This window comes from Apteryx mantelli, chromosome 27 (genome assembly GCF_036417845.1).
Source record: "Apteryx mantelli isolate bAptMan1 chromosome 27, bAptMan1.hap1, whole genome shotgun sequence".
Classification (NCBI taxonomy): domain Eukaryota; kingdom Metazoa; phylum Chordata; class Aves; order Apterygiformes; family Apterygidae; genus Apteryx; species Apteryx mantelli.
The window spans coordinates 4,694,942-4,709,983 of record NC_090004.1 but is presented as its reverse complement, the minus strand read 5'-3'; the positions used below and the strand labels follow the sequence as shown (position 1 = coordinate 4,709,983).

Here is a 15,042-nt window from a genome sequence, read left to right as displayed (position 1 = left end):
CCCCGGTGTCCGGACTGCGCGGGACGAGCCGGCGGCTCGTTGGCGTGTCCCGTGGGTGCGTCTTCGTCACCTCGCGGGGCCTGGAGACTGATGTTGGCGCTAAGGGGACTTGTTCGCGGAGCTCGGCCCCCGCCCCGTTTGTCCCCGTGGCGTTGGCACAAAGCCGAGGGACAACCGAGAGCTGCGCTGAATCATTGGCCCTGCTGAGTGCTGATAACGGGCGGTTCCTGCTCCTCCTGTCCCCAAAGTAACTTTCTCCGGTTCAGCTCCGCTGTGGGAGGTCACAGTCCCCCCCTCCCCCCGCCCCCCGCGCTTTCCCAGGGCTGGCGATACAGTGGAATTAAAAACAAAACCAAAACCAAAAATCATCCGGCTGCTCCTCTTTCGCCCCAAACCCCACTTGTCGGAGCGCGGCGAAGCCTCGCAGCTCTGCGGGGAAGCGAAGGGGCGACGCAGAGCCCCGGGGGGGCCCGGCGGGCCCGGCCTGGCTCCGACGGCTGTGCGGGGCGGGAGGAGGACGAGGAGGAGGAGGAGGAGGAGGAAGGGCGGGAGCCCCCAGAACCCTGGACAGGGAGCGGCGCCGCTTCAGCACCATGGCCAGGGCCGGCGGCGCGGTGGCCGGGGCGGGCGGCGCCCCCACGCGCGCGGGGGTCCCCACGCGGGAGGGTGCCCGGGGCAGGGGGAGGGCAGAGCAGGGTGTCCCCCCCCTCCCGGGTGGCCCCACCGCCCCCCAGAGTGCCCAGCCTGGCAAGCAGGGTGAGCCCGCCCCCTCCTCCTCCTCGCGGGGGAACGGGGTCCACGCGGGTGGGAGTCCCGCGTGGGGGCAGCGCAGACGCGGGTGTCCTCGGGGAGCGGTGTGTATATGTGTGTGTGTGTGTGTTGGGGGGGCTTTTGCAGTTCGCCCCTACTTGATTTGGGGGGTGGTGCTGGGTGGGCTCCCCGCGGGGGCACCCCACGCACCCGCCCCCGCTGCCGGGGTGCCCGGGGGCAGGGGCCGCAGCGGGCCGCGGGGAGGGGCGGCGCGGCGCCAGGCCGGGCCGGACCGGGCCGGGCCGGGCCGGGGGCGGCGGCGGCGGCGGGCGGCGCTGTGCCCCCGCCGCGGGGCCCGGCCGGATGGCGAGCGGGGCATTGTCCGCTCCGCACCGGCCACCGGAAATGGAGGCGCTGGTCACTCGCCCTTTGTCCCCGCCCGGCCCGGGGGGCACCGGCCGCCCCCGGCCCTAGTCCCGGCCGCGGCACCGCGCCCGCCTGGGCTGCCGGGGCGGAGAAGGGTTGGGGGTGCAGGAGCGGGGTGCACGGCCCCGGGGGTGCAGGAGCGGGGGAGCTCAGGTCCCCGGGGGTGCCCGGCCCGGGGCAGCGCACGGCCCCGCTCCCGGGAGACGGGCCGCAGCTCGGGCCGCTGCACACTCCGCTTTCCCGCGAGTTTTTCCCGCCCGCTCGTGTTTTTCGCGGGGGGCGAGGGGCCGCGGGTCCCCCGGTGCCCGGGTGGGATCGTCCCGGTTCTCCCGAGGGGAGTCCCCGGGGAGCGGCCGCGGGTCGCAGGTGGCTTCGCTTGCGAGGGGCAGGGGGGAAACGCGGAGAAACGAGGTGGAAACTCCGTGTCCCCCCGGGGGGGTCCCCCGGCCTTAATGCACCGGGAGGGGGGTCATTTCTTCGCCTTGACAGGTGGCCTCGCCCTGATTGGAGCAGTGGGGGGGGGGCCACAGACCTCCCCCTCCCCAAATCCCTCCCGGAATGTATCGCTATTAACGCGGGGGGGGGGGGTTAATTAGGGTCACGTGGGGGGGGAGGGCGGGCGCCCCCCGGGCGGGCTCGAACCCGCGGCGCGGCGGGGCGGGCGGCGCAGGGCCGGCGCGGCGGGATGGCGGAGGGGGGCCCCGCGCCCCCCGGCCCCGCGGGTGGGTGCCGGGGTGTTGCGAGGCGGGCGGGGGCGGCGGGGGCCGCTATTGTCTCCGAGAATTTGGGAGCTTTTGAAAAAACCCTCCCGCTCCCTCCCACCCCTATTGTTGGAGTGAAGATGGAGTCAAACCTCTCCCGGCTCCCTCCTGTCGGGGTCTAAGCCGTGGTTTTTTTGTTGGTTTCTTTTTTTTTTTTTTTTTTTGGCTGGGCTGATACCCTCAAAGCTGGCCGAGGAGGAGGAGGGAGGAGGCGGTAACAGCCACAGCTCGGAATTTGCAAGCGAGTGTCGGGATGGGGTCTGTTTCCAACCAGCAGTTTGCAGGTTAAGTTATATTATTGTCGCAGCCCGCCTCGGCTCCGCGATTATTAATAACCACGTCGCGGCCCGGCCGCGGGGCCCCCGCGCAGCCCCGGCCCGCTCGGGCCCGCTGCGCGCTGCCGGCGAGGCCGGCGCCCCGCGCTCCCCTGCCTCAGCCCTAGGGCTTGGGTTGGGGATTTTTTTAGTTTAGTTTTGTGTTTTGTTTTGTTTTTCTTCCTCCCTGTCCCAGGATGAGCCCCGAAGTTTGGGGCTGTCCCTGGAGGTCGGGATCCTTTTTGAACCGGGGGCTCCCGGTGCGACCGGATGGCTGCTGACGTGGGAGGGGGGAACAGAGCTACTTTCCCCAGCGTGGCTTGCTGGGGACAGGGCGATTTTGCTTTGGTATTTTGGGGGAGATTTTCCTTTTTTGTGCTTGGGGTTTTTTGGGGGGGGAGGGGGTTCAGCCTCTTTTTTGGGAGGGAGAGAGAGACTTAGGGGCTCCCACCCCGGCACTGCCTGGGTCGTGCCGGGAGGAGCTGCCTTCATTTCCTCTGGCTCCTGGAGCGATCTCCGCATGCACATGGAGGCAGAGCCGGTCCCTGTGTTTGCGGAGGGAGTTGCCTTTTCCCTGCACGCCAGCCTGCAGGACCTGAGCAGGATTTGGCCCGCGTGGGGGGTGCTTGTTCCCCCCTGCTGCCGGCTCCCTGGGGGCTCGGGGCAGCAGGGAGCAGCCCGCGCTGCAAGGGGAGGCTCGGGGTCCCGGGGCCTGCACGGGGCGGCCGGCGGGGACCCCCGGCCCCTCGGCTCAGCCGGCTCACGGGTCTGTCCCCAGGTGCGAAGACGGGCGAGGAGCCGGCCGGCGACTCGCCCAAGGCCGAGAACGAGCCCCAGCTGCTGCACGGCTCCGGCATCTGTAAGTGGTTCAACGTCCGCATGGGCTTCGGGTTCCTCTCCATGACCGCCAAGGGCGGCGCGACGCTGGACTCGCCCGTCGATGTCTTCGTGCACCAGGTACGTGGCAGCGGGGACGGCTCCTGCCTGGGGGGAGGAAAGGGGGGTGCAGCCCCTGGCACCCCCGGGGGACGCCGGGCGGGATGGGGACCCCCACGCCACCTCCGCGGGGGGCAACCGCTCCTCCCATCCCGGCATCCCCAGGGGAGCCCGGGACTCCCCAGGCTCGGGGCTTTCCCACCCCCCCACAGCCCCATCTCTCCCCCAGGCTGAGGGAGAGGGAGGGCAGGGAGAGCCGCTCGCCCCTCCGCAGCCCGGGTCTCTTCTCCAGGGACCGGCCCTGTAAACTGATCCCGCAGCGATTTCATTTTCTCATCATGGTTCACTGGGGAGCCCTTCGGAGCCGGGCGAGGGGCCCCGATCCGGGGGGAGCAGGTGCCCGCGGGCTTGGGAAGAGGGCGAGCGGCACATGCTGGAGGGGGGACGCTGCTCACCCCGTGGGGGCAGGGGAAAGAGCCGTCTATCCCCCCTCCTCCGGGTGCGAGGTCCTGGGAGCCCTGAGACGGGGCTTTCCCCAGCTGGTGGTGCATCCTCGCGGGAGGATTTAGCTCTGCTCAGGACCCTGGGACACTGTGCCTGGGAATTAGAGGAGCAAAACGGTCTTTCGCGCGGTGATGTGCGCTTGGTCCCCGTGCTGCGCTCTTGGGGGACAAAAGTCCTGCCCGAAACTTGCTCCGCTCCCTGGTGCGGGATGGAGAGGCGCTTTCTAGCCGTGGCTGCTCCAGCTGCGGCTGGCGCAAAGGCATGTGGAGTCGCCTACGTGCCCCTGTAGAGCCTGTATAACATGTATGGTGTTAACAGCGTACAGTAGTGACTGCCGGGTGTCCGGGTTTGAGCTGCAAAGCTTTCCGAGCAGGGAAGCGCCGCGTGCGTCCGGTCTGCGATCCTGCCCCTGCGCGAGGGGGAATCGCCGCTTCAGGGCTGCGGCTGCTCGAGCCGCCCTCGGTGGCGGTGAGGACGCTGCCCGGGGGAGCTGGGGAAACGGGCTCGAAGACGGTGCCCAAATCGGGGCCGTCAGCCAAGCGCTGGGCAGCGCGGGGGAAGACGTGGGGCTCGCTCGGAAACGTGGCTGCGCTGCGCGCGTTGGCTCCTCTCTCCCAGAGCCTCGGATCTGCCGGGATTCGCGCTAATGCCGCGGGAAAGCAGCAGCCGTCGGGGCCGGCAGCACCGCGCGCGCTGGCGGAGGGGGGCACGGCTGTCCCTGGAGCAAACACGGGTGTTTTCCTCGGTGTGGTTGGGAGCAGCTGTGTGGGATTTGTCCTGCCTGGACTAATTTAGCAAGTGAACAAATGTGGGAGCGCCGCATGCCTTTTGCTGGGGATGCAGCACGGTGAGCTACGGCAAGGAAATGCTGGTTGTAGCAGCTACTGTCCCGGGCCCTAAACAGGGCTCAATTTGCCAGCAAGGGCCCCAAATCGGCCGGGGGAGCAAGCGCAGCCCCGCTGGCCCTCCAGGCAATCGCAGCAGCACCGGGTCCTCGCCGCGGGAGCAAATGGGGCTTTGCACATTGGTGCAACTCGGCGTGACCCAGCGCCAACCAGAGGGGGCTCCCCGGGTTTATTGCCCCCAGACAGGCGAGTTTGCCGATTGCTCTTACTCGCATTCCTGTGGGAAAAGGGAATCAGCTGGGTGTCTCTGCCTGGTGCATCTCAGTGCCCAAGGGAAGGTTGCAAATGCACAGCTTCCCCAGACGGGACCTGGGGAGCCCCCACTCGTGGCGGCTGGTGGCACATGATGGCACATGGGCTTGGTGTGTTTGGGAAATGCAGCCAGCCCCCAGGACCATGTGGGTTATTTTGGGGAGAGGAGCGAGGGAGGCAGCGTGCACTGTCCAAGCGGTGATGTGTGCATGCAGTTGCCCCGTGCACGCGGCGAAGGGCAGGACACTTTCACGCGAGAAAGCATCAGCCCCAAGCTGCCTAACGGGCTGCAGAGCCTTTTGCCTCCGCTCAAATCTGGCCGCAGGCTGCTGCCGGTGGAAAGTCGTTCCCCAGCCGTGGCGAAACCAGCCCAGGCTGTCGTCAGCAGGAGCATCGCCGCCGGCTCAGCCCGTGCTGCCCTCGGCGTCCCGGGGAGAGGGAGCGCGCCGGCACCGGTGCCGCGGGAGCCTCGCGGGGGAGCGGGCAGGTCTGCCCACGCGCCCCGACTCGGGCATCGAGGCTCTCCCGAAGGGCCGGTGCCCGTCTCCGCTCCCCGGGGAGCGAGTCAGACCCCGAAGGGCAAAAGCCAAACGGAGACGCGGGGGTGCCGGGCTGAGGGTGCCGCCCGGGCGCCCGCCCCACGCCGCGCAGGGTGCCCCAAACCAGACATTCGGGTTTAACGGAGCCCCTATAACCCGCTCCTTCCCCTCTTCATTTACATATGTGAATGATGACCCACAGGAAGTAATTGTGGGAGAAAGAAGGGAATTGGCCTCTTTAGATCTATTAAATCACTTTATTACAGGAACCAGGTCTGAATGGCCCCTCTCTGCGGGGAGCGCGTCTCCATCTCTCGCGCCCTTTATCTGACCACAAAGAGATTAAAATCTCGGCAGGACAGGAGACTAACAGGGCTCCTCCGGGGCTGCCTTTCCCTCTCATTGTGAGCCCCAAATGAGGCATTTGGGTTAAAATGCCTCCCCTGGACACTGGGGATGGATTCATTTGGGGGCTGCGAGGAGGCAGAGGTGATGAAGGCCGGAGGAGCAGGTCGTCCTGGGGGTGCAGAGACCTGAGCAGCGCCCGTGAAGGGCTTGGGGGTCTCGAGCCGGTATAAATACAGCTAATGCTGGTGAAAACCCCAAAACTGTGGTGTTTTACCCCAGGGGATGCGGCCCCTGGGTTCACACCTCCGCTGCAGGCGTCCGGTTACAGGAGCATCCCAGGGAAGCCACCATCCGCCCGGCGAAGAGAGGTGAAGGCTGTGCCCGTGGCGCTGCCGGGGAAGGCAGACCTGGAAAGAGGGAGAGGATGGGAATTTGGGCCCCTTCTCCCACGTGCTTTGATTGCTGCCCGGCAGGAGCGAGTGCAGCCTGGCAGGCGGCTCCTTCTCCCGCGGAGCCTCTGGCTGCCGCCCGGCCACGAGCACCGCTGGGCTCTGCAGCCCCTTCTGGTGCCCAAAATTGGCCCCGTGGCCCTGGTTGAGCCTGGCAGGGAAGGGGCTGCCCGGCCCCGGGGACCGCGCTGCTCCTGGGCCTGGGGGAGCCACGTGCCGTCCTGCACCTCAGCTCAGCATCCCGGGTGTTTCTCCAACCTGACGGGTCTAAATTCCTGAAAAAGGCAGTTTTAGCTGGTTCGTGCACCCCTTCGCGTGCTCTCGGCAAGGGGAAGCTTCCAGGTGAAGCTGGCATCCACCCGCAGCTCTCGCTGTGGGGGTTCGCTCCCGGTGTCGCGGTCCCCGGTCCTGCGCGTTGAGCGGAAGGGACGGATGCGGTCGGACCTGCCTCACTCGCGCCTGAGCCAGCGCGTCCTGTCCCTCGCCCTGGCCATCGCAGCTGCGGGGCAGTGTGGCAGGAATGCGGCCTCAGACGCGCGCTGAAAGCCTTTCTATTTAATAATAGAAATAATAATGGAATAATAAAAGCCGAGCCGGCGCATTGCTTCCTGCGGATCTATCCGGGGATTCCTGGATTTGCTGGGGCAATGGCTGGGAGTCTCGCGGTGCTCGGAGCAGGCACCGAGCCCTGAGCAGAGCCTGGGGGGGCGACGGGGGCTTTATCCCCGCTCTGCTGAGCAGGGACCGAGGCCGCGGTGCCAGCACGGTGAGCCCTTGCCGTCAGCCCTTGCTCGCGCGGCCGTCGGGAAGGGATCCAGCTGAGAAGTGACCCTACGGCGGAGTTTGTAGGAGCAGGTATTTGGGACCAGGTCCGTTCCCGAGTGTGCTGCAGCGGGCATGAAGGAGCGTCTCTCCCCGCGGGAGCAGCTGGCTCCTAGCCGATGTCTCCGGGGCCACGAGCCGAGGCCAGCATGCTGGCGTGCTTCCCGCGGGAACTGGCCGGGCGCAGCCCCCTCCCCAGGTTGGGTTTTCCCTGCATCGAGCCGTGGCCGAGGGGGCGAGCAGGGCATGCGGGAACCCCTTCGGAGACTTGCTGCCGTTCGGGCGAGTCGCTGGGTGCAGCGGACCAACAACCCCTACGTGGGCATGGGAGACTTTAATATCTTTTATTTTCCTCCCTGCATGTGTGACCTTCCTCTGTTTGCCCTCCGTAAGGGCTCGGGACCGGGCCTTGTGCCAGGTTATCCCGCAGGCCGGCTCTGCTCCATGCCCCCCGGTGGGGCGGGCGTCCGGGTGCTGGGAGCGCCCTGGGTTAGACGCGTCCCCTCTGGAAGGGTCCCTTGGGGTAGAAATGTGCTTTTGCATCTCCGTTTGCATGGGGGAGGAGAGGCAGGAGCAAACTTTTTTTTTTTTCCGGTTGTTTTTAAAATCACTGCTGGCGTAAAACCGCGTTGCCTGCGCACCGCGTCCTGGGAATCTGGCTGCGGCGTCCGATACCGAGCAGGGAGAGAGCGCGGCTTTATTCCACCCCTGAAACTCCCTCAAGGCGCACAAGAAAAGGCTCCTGTCTCTGTCTAAAGATTAACTGATGGCCGCAGGCACATCCCTTCCCCCATCCCCAGGGTGACGGCGGGGAGAGAAAACACCCTTAAATGGTCTCCGAGATAAAATGGCCCAAATGAATGGGATTTCTCCCATTCTCCGAGGGGACTGGCGCAAGCCTGGGAAGGGCCAGGGCTGCCCCGGAGACCTGGGCTGGACCTGCTGGCTCCAAGCCCTCTCCCTGCTCCTGCCTTTCCTCTCTCCCTTTTGCCTCCTCTTAAAATAAACCGCATCCGAAGCCAAAATAACCCATTCGGCCGGGGCTCGTAGCTGGGAGCCGCCGCAGAGGCGCGCAGCAGCTCCGGGACGTGCAAACCGGCTTCACTCGACTAGTTAATTTGGGAATATGAAATTAATATGCAGCAGCTGATCCTAATTAGCTTCCATGCGGACCCTGGTGCTCCGGCCTCCTCCCCGAGCCAGGGTCCTGCATGGAGAGCGAGTGAGGCTTTGGCTACGTCGGGGGCATTTAAAAATAAAACGGAGCAAGCGGAAGCGGTGGGTTTAGGGCAGATGAACCGAGTGCTGGACCCCCGATGGATGCTTGTCTGCGGAGGTGGTGTCTAGGGTTTGATTTGATTTGCTTCACTGTGGAAAATTAAGAGGGAGCGTAGCTAAACCCCTATCTTGGCAGGAAAGTAACTTTATTTTGATTGTATTTGGATAGGGAAGAGAAAACCCTTGAGACTATTGCTGCAGAATACAACAGGGCAAGACTAGAAAGTAGCAGGAATATCTCAGTGAAATTCCCTGTGCTCTCCCAGATCCGTTCCTGCAGGCAACTGCCCTGTTTATCTGCGCTCCCAGCCCTTTGGGTGCAAGAGGATCCTCTTCCCGTGCCGAGTCCGAGCTGATTCCCGCTCTGCCCTGTGCGCGGACAAGCCACAAAACAGCAGGCAGCGCGGCTCCCCCGTGCCGGGAAAAACCGGCAAAGCGATGTGGGGCAGCCGCAGGGAATGGGGTGGGTGGGAGCAATGCGGCAGAGCTGCACCCTTCCCAAATCGCCCCGCTCCGGGGGCCGGGCTGGGAATGCTGCGGCCCGGCAGGCGCACGACAGCATCACCCGGCAGCAGCGAGGGGAGCGCCGGAAAGGGCGACCCCGGCACGCGGGGCGCATGGGCGAGGGCTGGATGCGGCCAGCGGGATGCCGTCCCCCTCCCTACCAGCCCGGCCTTTCCCCGGGTCCGCCGCTCCCGCAGCCGCTCTGGACTCCGTGTCCGAACCCGGCGGGTTTTCCATGAGGTTGAAGCTTCGAGCGATGCCGTTTCCGTGCGCGGATAAGGCTGGAGGTGCAGCGGCCGCTCTGCCCCCCCCCCGGCCCCGCCGCACACAAAGATGGTTTGATTAACCGGCCCGGGAATAATGTGTCCTTGTGCGGCGCTGCCAGGGGCCGCGGGGACGACGGTGACCCCGGGGCTGGCCGAGCCCCTGCAGCGCCCGGCGCTCGCGGGACGGGATGGGACGGCTCGGCTCCGCCGTGCGATCCTCCGCCCTCGCTGGCGGCCCCTGTCCTGCCCCGCGCGGGGACCCTGGGACCCTGGGGACCGGGACGAGCCCCGGCTTGGCAGGAGGCTGCCGGCCGGGAGGAAGAGGAGCGGGTGAAGGAGGTGCCCACGTGCAGGTGAGGGTGGGCAGAGCGGGCGCCGCGGGGAGGAGGCAACGGCGGCAGCGGCCGGCCGGTCACGTGCTGGGCCTTTGTCCGCGGTAAATAACCGCGGAGTCGCCGGGGTCCAGGGCAGGCAGGAAGCAGGGATGCACCGGCGGCTGGACAGCCCGGCAAAGGGCTGGCGGGGGCTGCAGGGAGCAGGAGTGAATGGTGCAGCCTCTGCTGCCCTTCCTCGTCCCGTTGTTGACTCTGGATCCTAACGATGGCAAGTGAAATCCCTGAGCTAGACCATGCTTTAAAACACGGTTTTATTGTGAGGATGCCAAAGCTTTGTAGTGCCAACCCTGAAGAGAGTCTGGGGTCCTGCTACACCCCCCCTCGCCAAAACCATCCCCCTCGGGACTGATCCAGCCGCTGGGGCTGCAGGGGACACGGTCATCGTGGGGCCAGGCCTGAAACCCTGGCACTGCAGCGGCAGGTCCCGGGGTGCCCCCGTTCCCCTCCTTCCTGCATCACCCCTTTCCCCAGAGGTCCAGCTGGGTGAGGGGCAGGATTGCTCCCGGGACAGGATCACTCCTGGGGGTTGATGGATCCCAGGGGCAGGATTGTTCCTGGGGATGGATCGCTCCTGGGGGCAGGATCGTTCCCAGGCGCAGGACGACTCCAGGGGGCTGATCACTGCTGAGGCAGGATCATTCCCAGGGGCAGGATCGCTCCTGGGGGTTGATCGTTCCCAGGAGCCGGATGGTTCCCAGGACAGGGTCTCTCCCGGGGGTTAAGCGCCCCGCAGCAGGGCTGGCGGAGGCGACGGCGGCCAGCTCTGCCCGGCGCGGGGCTCGCCGAGGCCGCGTCCGTCCGCTCCGGCCGCCCTTCCTCCCGCCGCCGGGGGCCTGGAACTCCTGGAATTTGCCCGGCGCGCGCAGCGGACAGGGACAACCCTTTGTTCTCGCTGCCGGGCCCCGGTGGCTGGCGGGGGCCTCCCCTGCGCGCCCCCTCGCAGCAGCGCCGGGCTCTCGCTCCGAGCCCCCCCCTTGCTCTCTTTATTTTTTTGGGGGGGGGGGCGGGGGCCTGGGAAGGCTCCCGCTTTGTGTGTGGTGCGGGCCGGGGCCGCGGGGCCCCTTCCTTTCAGATGCAGGAGGTATGCAGCTAATTCAATGGGCTGCAGTTTGATTACCTATCTGATAACAGAGGAATGCCAGCAATGTGTGTGTTTTGGGAAGGGGGCAGGGGGATGCGCGGGGACCACCAGCCACTCGCAGCTCACTTCAAAAGGCCGCGGCGGGGGGGGGGGGGCCCGGGCCGCTGCCCCCCTCCCTCCCCGGGGAGAGGGCGTTTCCTGCGGCCTTTTGGCGGAGGGGGGGCCGGGGAGGCCGTTGTCATCCTCGCCCGCTCCGGGGGGGGGGGGGGGGGGAAATAAATAGCTTCCCCGTCGTGTTGCGGCAGCTTCTGCCTCCATCCTCCTCTTCCTCGCCGGCCCTGCCGAAGCGGGACGATGGGGTGGGGGCGAGACGGGGTGCCGGCGGTTCGGGCCGGGATGCGCCGGGGGGACGAGCTGGCCCCCGGGTGGTGCATCGTGGCCGGCGCGTGGGCAGCTCTGGCGCGGCCCGTCGTGGCAGCCGGGGTCCTTCGTGCCCCCCGCCGCGGCGCGGCTTTGTCCCGGAGCGCGGGCCAGCACCTGGGAGTTTTCAGGCCGGCTAGTGTAAACACAGCTGGGCCGGCTGCGGCCGTAAACACCTCCGATAAAGATCTCCGGGAGGCGGCTGGCTCTCGTCCCCCATCGGCCGGAGGTGCCTGCCGGGCCGGGGAGCGCAGCGCGGCTCCTGCTCGCCTCCGACACGCGGCCCCTCCTGGGGTGCAGCGAGTTTGCCGGTCCTCGTCGCCGGCGGGGTGGCGCAGCAGGGACTCAGCAGGGCTCGTGCCTGGCTCCCGGGTGCTGGCACTGTGCCCGGCGCCTCCCGCTCTTTGCCGGGTGGCTGCTTCAGGCACGAAGCTCCTGCCGCCGGCAGGGACAAACGCGCTCGTGCCGCTGGGGCTGGGCACCTCCCGGGCGTCAGCCCGCGCCGCCCGCGGTGACGGGACTGCCTGGACCAGCCCGGATGGGCAGAGCTCGGTGTGGACGCCCGGACCCTGGCGCGTCCTCGTCAGGGACGGCGTAGCTCAAGTCTCGGCGCTGTTTGTGGAGCGGGAGCGGGTCAGAGAGCAAAGGTTTCCGTGCAATCCCATCCGAGGGAGCCCGGCTCACCCTCAACCGCCCCCGCGGGCAGACGGACGGGGCGGATGGGTGACTTGGCCCAGCAAGAGGTTCTCCTTCCCCAGCCTGCTGGATCTGTCCGACCCAGAGCCAGGCCCCAGGGACCGAAGTGGGGAAAGCCCTGGGAGAGGCTTGGGAAAGGAAGGGGGAGAAAAGCCGCAGTAAAAGGGGGCTCGAGGGTCATCGCTCCAGCCGCGCCACCTTCCCGCTCCCTCCCCTGCCCGTGGACACAGGCACGTCCTGGAAGAGCCCGTTAAAAAAAACGACCAACGACTCTATTTCCTCCCTCCCCGCTTTTATTCGGGGTGTTTCCGCGTGGCTCCTGGGGGGCTGCCAGGGGAAGGGAGAGGGCAGCGGCGCTGCGGCAGGCCCGGCCCCGGGCAGCGCGCGGCTCCGCGGGAAGAATGGGCAGCGGCGCCACGTGACGGTGACTCAGGAACCCGTGAATGGGCGAGAGGCTCCATTCATAAAACGCAGGGTCCCGCTCCAGCGCCGGGCTCTGCCGGGAAGCGGAGCCGCCTGCGCCGGGTCCGGCAAGGTGGAGCCGCTCCTCCTCTGCCAGCAAAGCCCCCGTCACTCTTTGCTCACGCTCCTTCACCCTGGCAAATCCCTCCAACCGCAGTCTGGGTGTTTCTGAAGTCCAGAGTTTGATTTTGGGGTGTTGACCGATGTGGCGACCCCGGGAGGGAAAGGAGATGCACCCAGCACAGATGATCCAGGGCCAAATGGCTGCTTTATTTCGGGAGCATTTAAAGGGCTTTAGCTGAGCAGAGCTGCAGCAAAAGTGATGCATCGTTTGGGTTTAGCTGGGACCCGGGGGCCGGCAGCGCCGGGCTCCAGCACAACAGCTTTTTGAGGCTGCTCGGGTGAAAGGACTGCAGACCTGGCCGAGCTAAGGCCAGAGGAGACCCTCGTTTTTGGTCACAGCCTTGCCAGGTCGCCTCGCGAAAGCGCAGCCTTTGGGCCCCAGAGAAAAGCTCCTCATTGTTCTGGGAAGCCGAGCAGGGAGGGACGAGCAAACGCCTCCCTCGGGGCCCCGGGCTCTCCACCAGCGCGCTGTAGCCTCCGCCGCGTGGCTGCGGTCTGCAGCGAAACCTCCTGGCTTTGCCGGTGCGCGTGTGCGGGGGGGGGGGGGGGGGGTCGCTCCATGGCCTGCGTCCTGCCCCTCCATGGGGAAGCGCGAAGGGCGCGCGGAGAGCAGCGAAGCGGCCGGGGCCGTCGTTCTGCCGGGGCAGGATGAGGTTGGGCACCGAGCGCTGCCCGCGAGGGGTGGGCACGGGGGGGATGTTGATGCCCCTCACGTCACGGGACGATGCTCGTGGGGCCGGGGCTCGTCCTGGGACCGCTGGCCGCAACGGCCGGCTCGGGTCGGGCGCAGAAGCGAGGGGCTCAGGACCTCTGCGCCCTCGGTAACATCCATCTGCAACGGGGGCCTCGGGGGCGCGTTGGCGGTTGGGTGCCCCCCACGCGCCAGCCGGAGGGTCCATGCGGCCGCGGCGCTGACCCCTCCATCGCTCGCCTCCCCCAGAGCAAGCTCCACATGGAGGGTTTCCGCAGCCTCAAGGAGGGCGAAGCTGTCGAATTCACCTTCAAGAAGTCGTCCAAAGGCTTGGAGTCCATCCGGGTGACCGGCCCGGGCGGCGTCTTCTGCATCGGCAGCGAGAGGAGACCGAAGGGCAAGAACCTGCAGAAACGCAGATCGAAAGGAGACCGGTAAGGGGCGAGTGGGGCCGGGGCCATGCCGGGAGGAGCTACCGGGCTCCGAGCCGGTGGGGACGAAGCGCTTAGCATCCCTGTCTGCTGGCGTCTCTCTTGCATCCCCTGAGGGGCAGAGCTCGTCCCCGCGGTCTGTCCCCAGCGGCGCTGCATGCCGGGAGCCCCGTCCTGCCCGCTTTGGCGCTGGGAAAGGCTGGGGGACGAGCGCCGGGGGCGGCAGGGCGCCGGATCCTTTCCGAGAGAAACCCCTGGTTGGGGGTCGGGAAACAGCCGGACGTCGTGGCAGCGTCTCCCGCGGTGGCGCTCAGCCCCGGGGCGAGTTTCGGGCCAGGCCTCCGCTGCCGCTCCCGTCGCCCCTCTCCTCCCCGTCCCAACTGCCCGGGGAGCTGCGCTCCCCACGAGTGCGTTTGCCAAGGGGCTGGGAGGGAATCAGGAAGGAAAAGGAAAGCAAACGGTTGTGGTCGTGCTAGACCCAAGCAGGATTTAAAATGCACGTAAGCCAAGTCCCTCTCCCCAAATTGCTCTGGTGGGAACGTGGCGCCTGCGCGGGGAGAGCGGCGAGGGTAGAGCCGTGCGATGAGCCCGGCGTGGGGCTGCCCCGCGCCGGAGGCCAGGCTCGGGGCATCCATTCTCCGGCCGGAGATGCCGCCTGTCCCCGGCTGTTCCCGCTCCGCAGAGGCCGTGTGCGCTGCGCGGATGGCGATCCCCTCCATGCAGGGGCCGCGGATGCAGGGTCCAAAACCAGAGCTGAGCCGGAGGGGTCTGCGCCCCTGATGTCCCCGATTTCGTCCCCGCCGTCCCTGGTGTCGGCGTGTGGGTTTGCTGCCATCTCCTGGGTACAAGCAGCAGCAAAGTGGCCGTGCTGGAGCGATCTCCCTGCGCGCGACATCCCGCCGCGGGGACGCCGGGCAGAGAAGGGGTGACTGCAGGGCGGCAGCGTGGGCCAGGGGACGCGTCCCTCGCAGGGCTGCTTCACGCACGCGGAATTTGACGGGTGGCCGCAGGGCCGGACCCGCCCACGCGGGGACGCGGCAGCGCGTGGCTTCGCGTGGTCCTTCCTCCTCCAACGTCTGCCCCCGTCCCCAGATGCTACAACTGCGGCGGGCTGGACCACCACGCCAAGGAGTGCAAGCTCCCGCCGCAGCCCAAGAAATGCCACTTCTGCCAGAGCATCGCCCACATGGTGGCCAACTGCCCGGCGAAGGCGCAGCAGTCGCCCGGCTCGCAGGGCAAACCCGCCTACTTCCGCGAGGAGGAGGAGGCGCACAGCCCGGCCCTCCTCCCCGAGACCCGGGAATGATGGCGGGCGCCGGGGAGGGGCGGGGGGGGGCGGCTTCCACCGGGACGAAACGGCTTGGACGAGGCAGCGGGCAGCGCTGGGGCGGGAGGGCAGGGCGGCTGGGCCGGGCCGGGCAGGGAGGACGGCGGCTCCGGCGGCAGGGTCCCGCGGAGGGGCCCTGCTGCTGCGTCCCTGCACGGCCCGGGAAAAGCCCTGCTTTAATTGGGATGGCTCCAAAAACGGGGGGAGGCGGTGCCCAACGCACCTCTTCCAGCTTAAAAAAAAAGCCGCACGCGATTCACGTTTATTCCTTTTCTAAACGAAGCCAGTGAGTAGCATCGCAGGGAGGAGGAGCAGAGAAGCAACATCCCAGGGAGCTGCTGGTGGCGCCTTTTCTCCCGAGC

At 67.3% G+C, this 15,042-nt stretch overlaps 1 protein-coding gene across 1 annotated transcript; it reads left to right on the top strand.

Moving 5' to 3' along the window:
• Window positions 1-2,190: 2,190 nt before the first annotated feature.
• LIN28A (lin-28 homolog A) lies at window positions 2,191-14,659 on the top strand. Its single transcript, XM_067311477.1, has 4 exons — window positions 2,191-2,221; window positions 3,030-3,208; window positions 13,172-13,356; window positions 14,446-14,659. Exons 1-4 carry the CDS (start codon window positions 2,191-2,193, stop codon window positions 14,657-14,659), a joined length of 609 nt encoding a protein of 202 aa, XP_067167578.1.
• The last annotated feature ends 383 nt before the right edge of the window (window positions 14,660-15,042 follow it).

What these genes read in the sequence shown, in the direction of transcription:
- LIN28A (XM_067311477.1), top strand. Translation starts at nt 2,191, where the DNA reads ATGGGGTCTGTTTCCAACCAGCAGTTTGCAG. An exon ending in TCGATGTCTTCGTGCACCAG is followed by an intron (nt 3,209 to 13,171) that starts GTACGTGGCAGC and finishes CGCCTCCCCCAG; the next exon opens with AGCAAGCTCCACATGGAGGG. An exon ending in CGCAGATCGAAAGGAGACCG is followed by an intron (nt 13,357 to 14,445) that starts GTAAGGGGCGAG and finishes CCCCGTCCCCAG; the next exon opens with ATGCTACAACTGCGGCGGGC.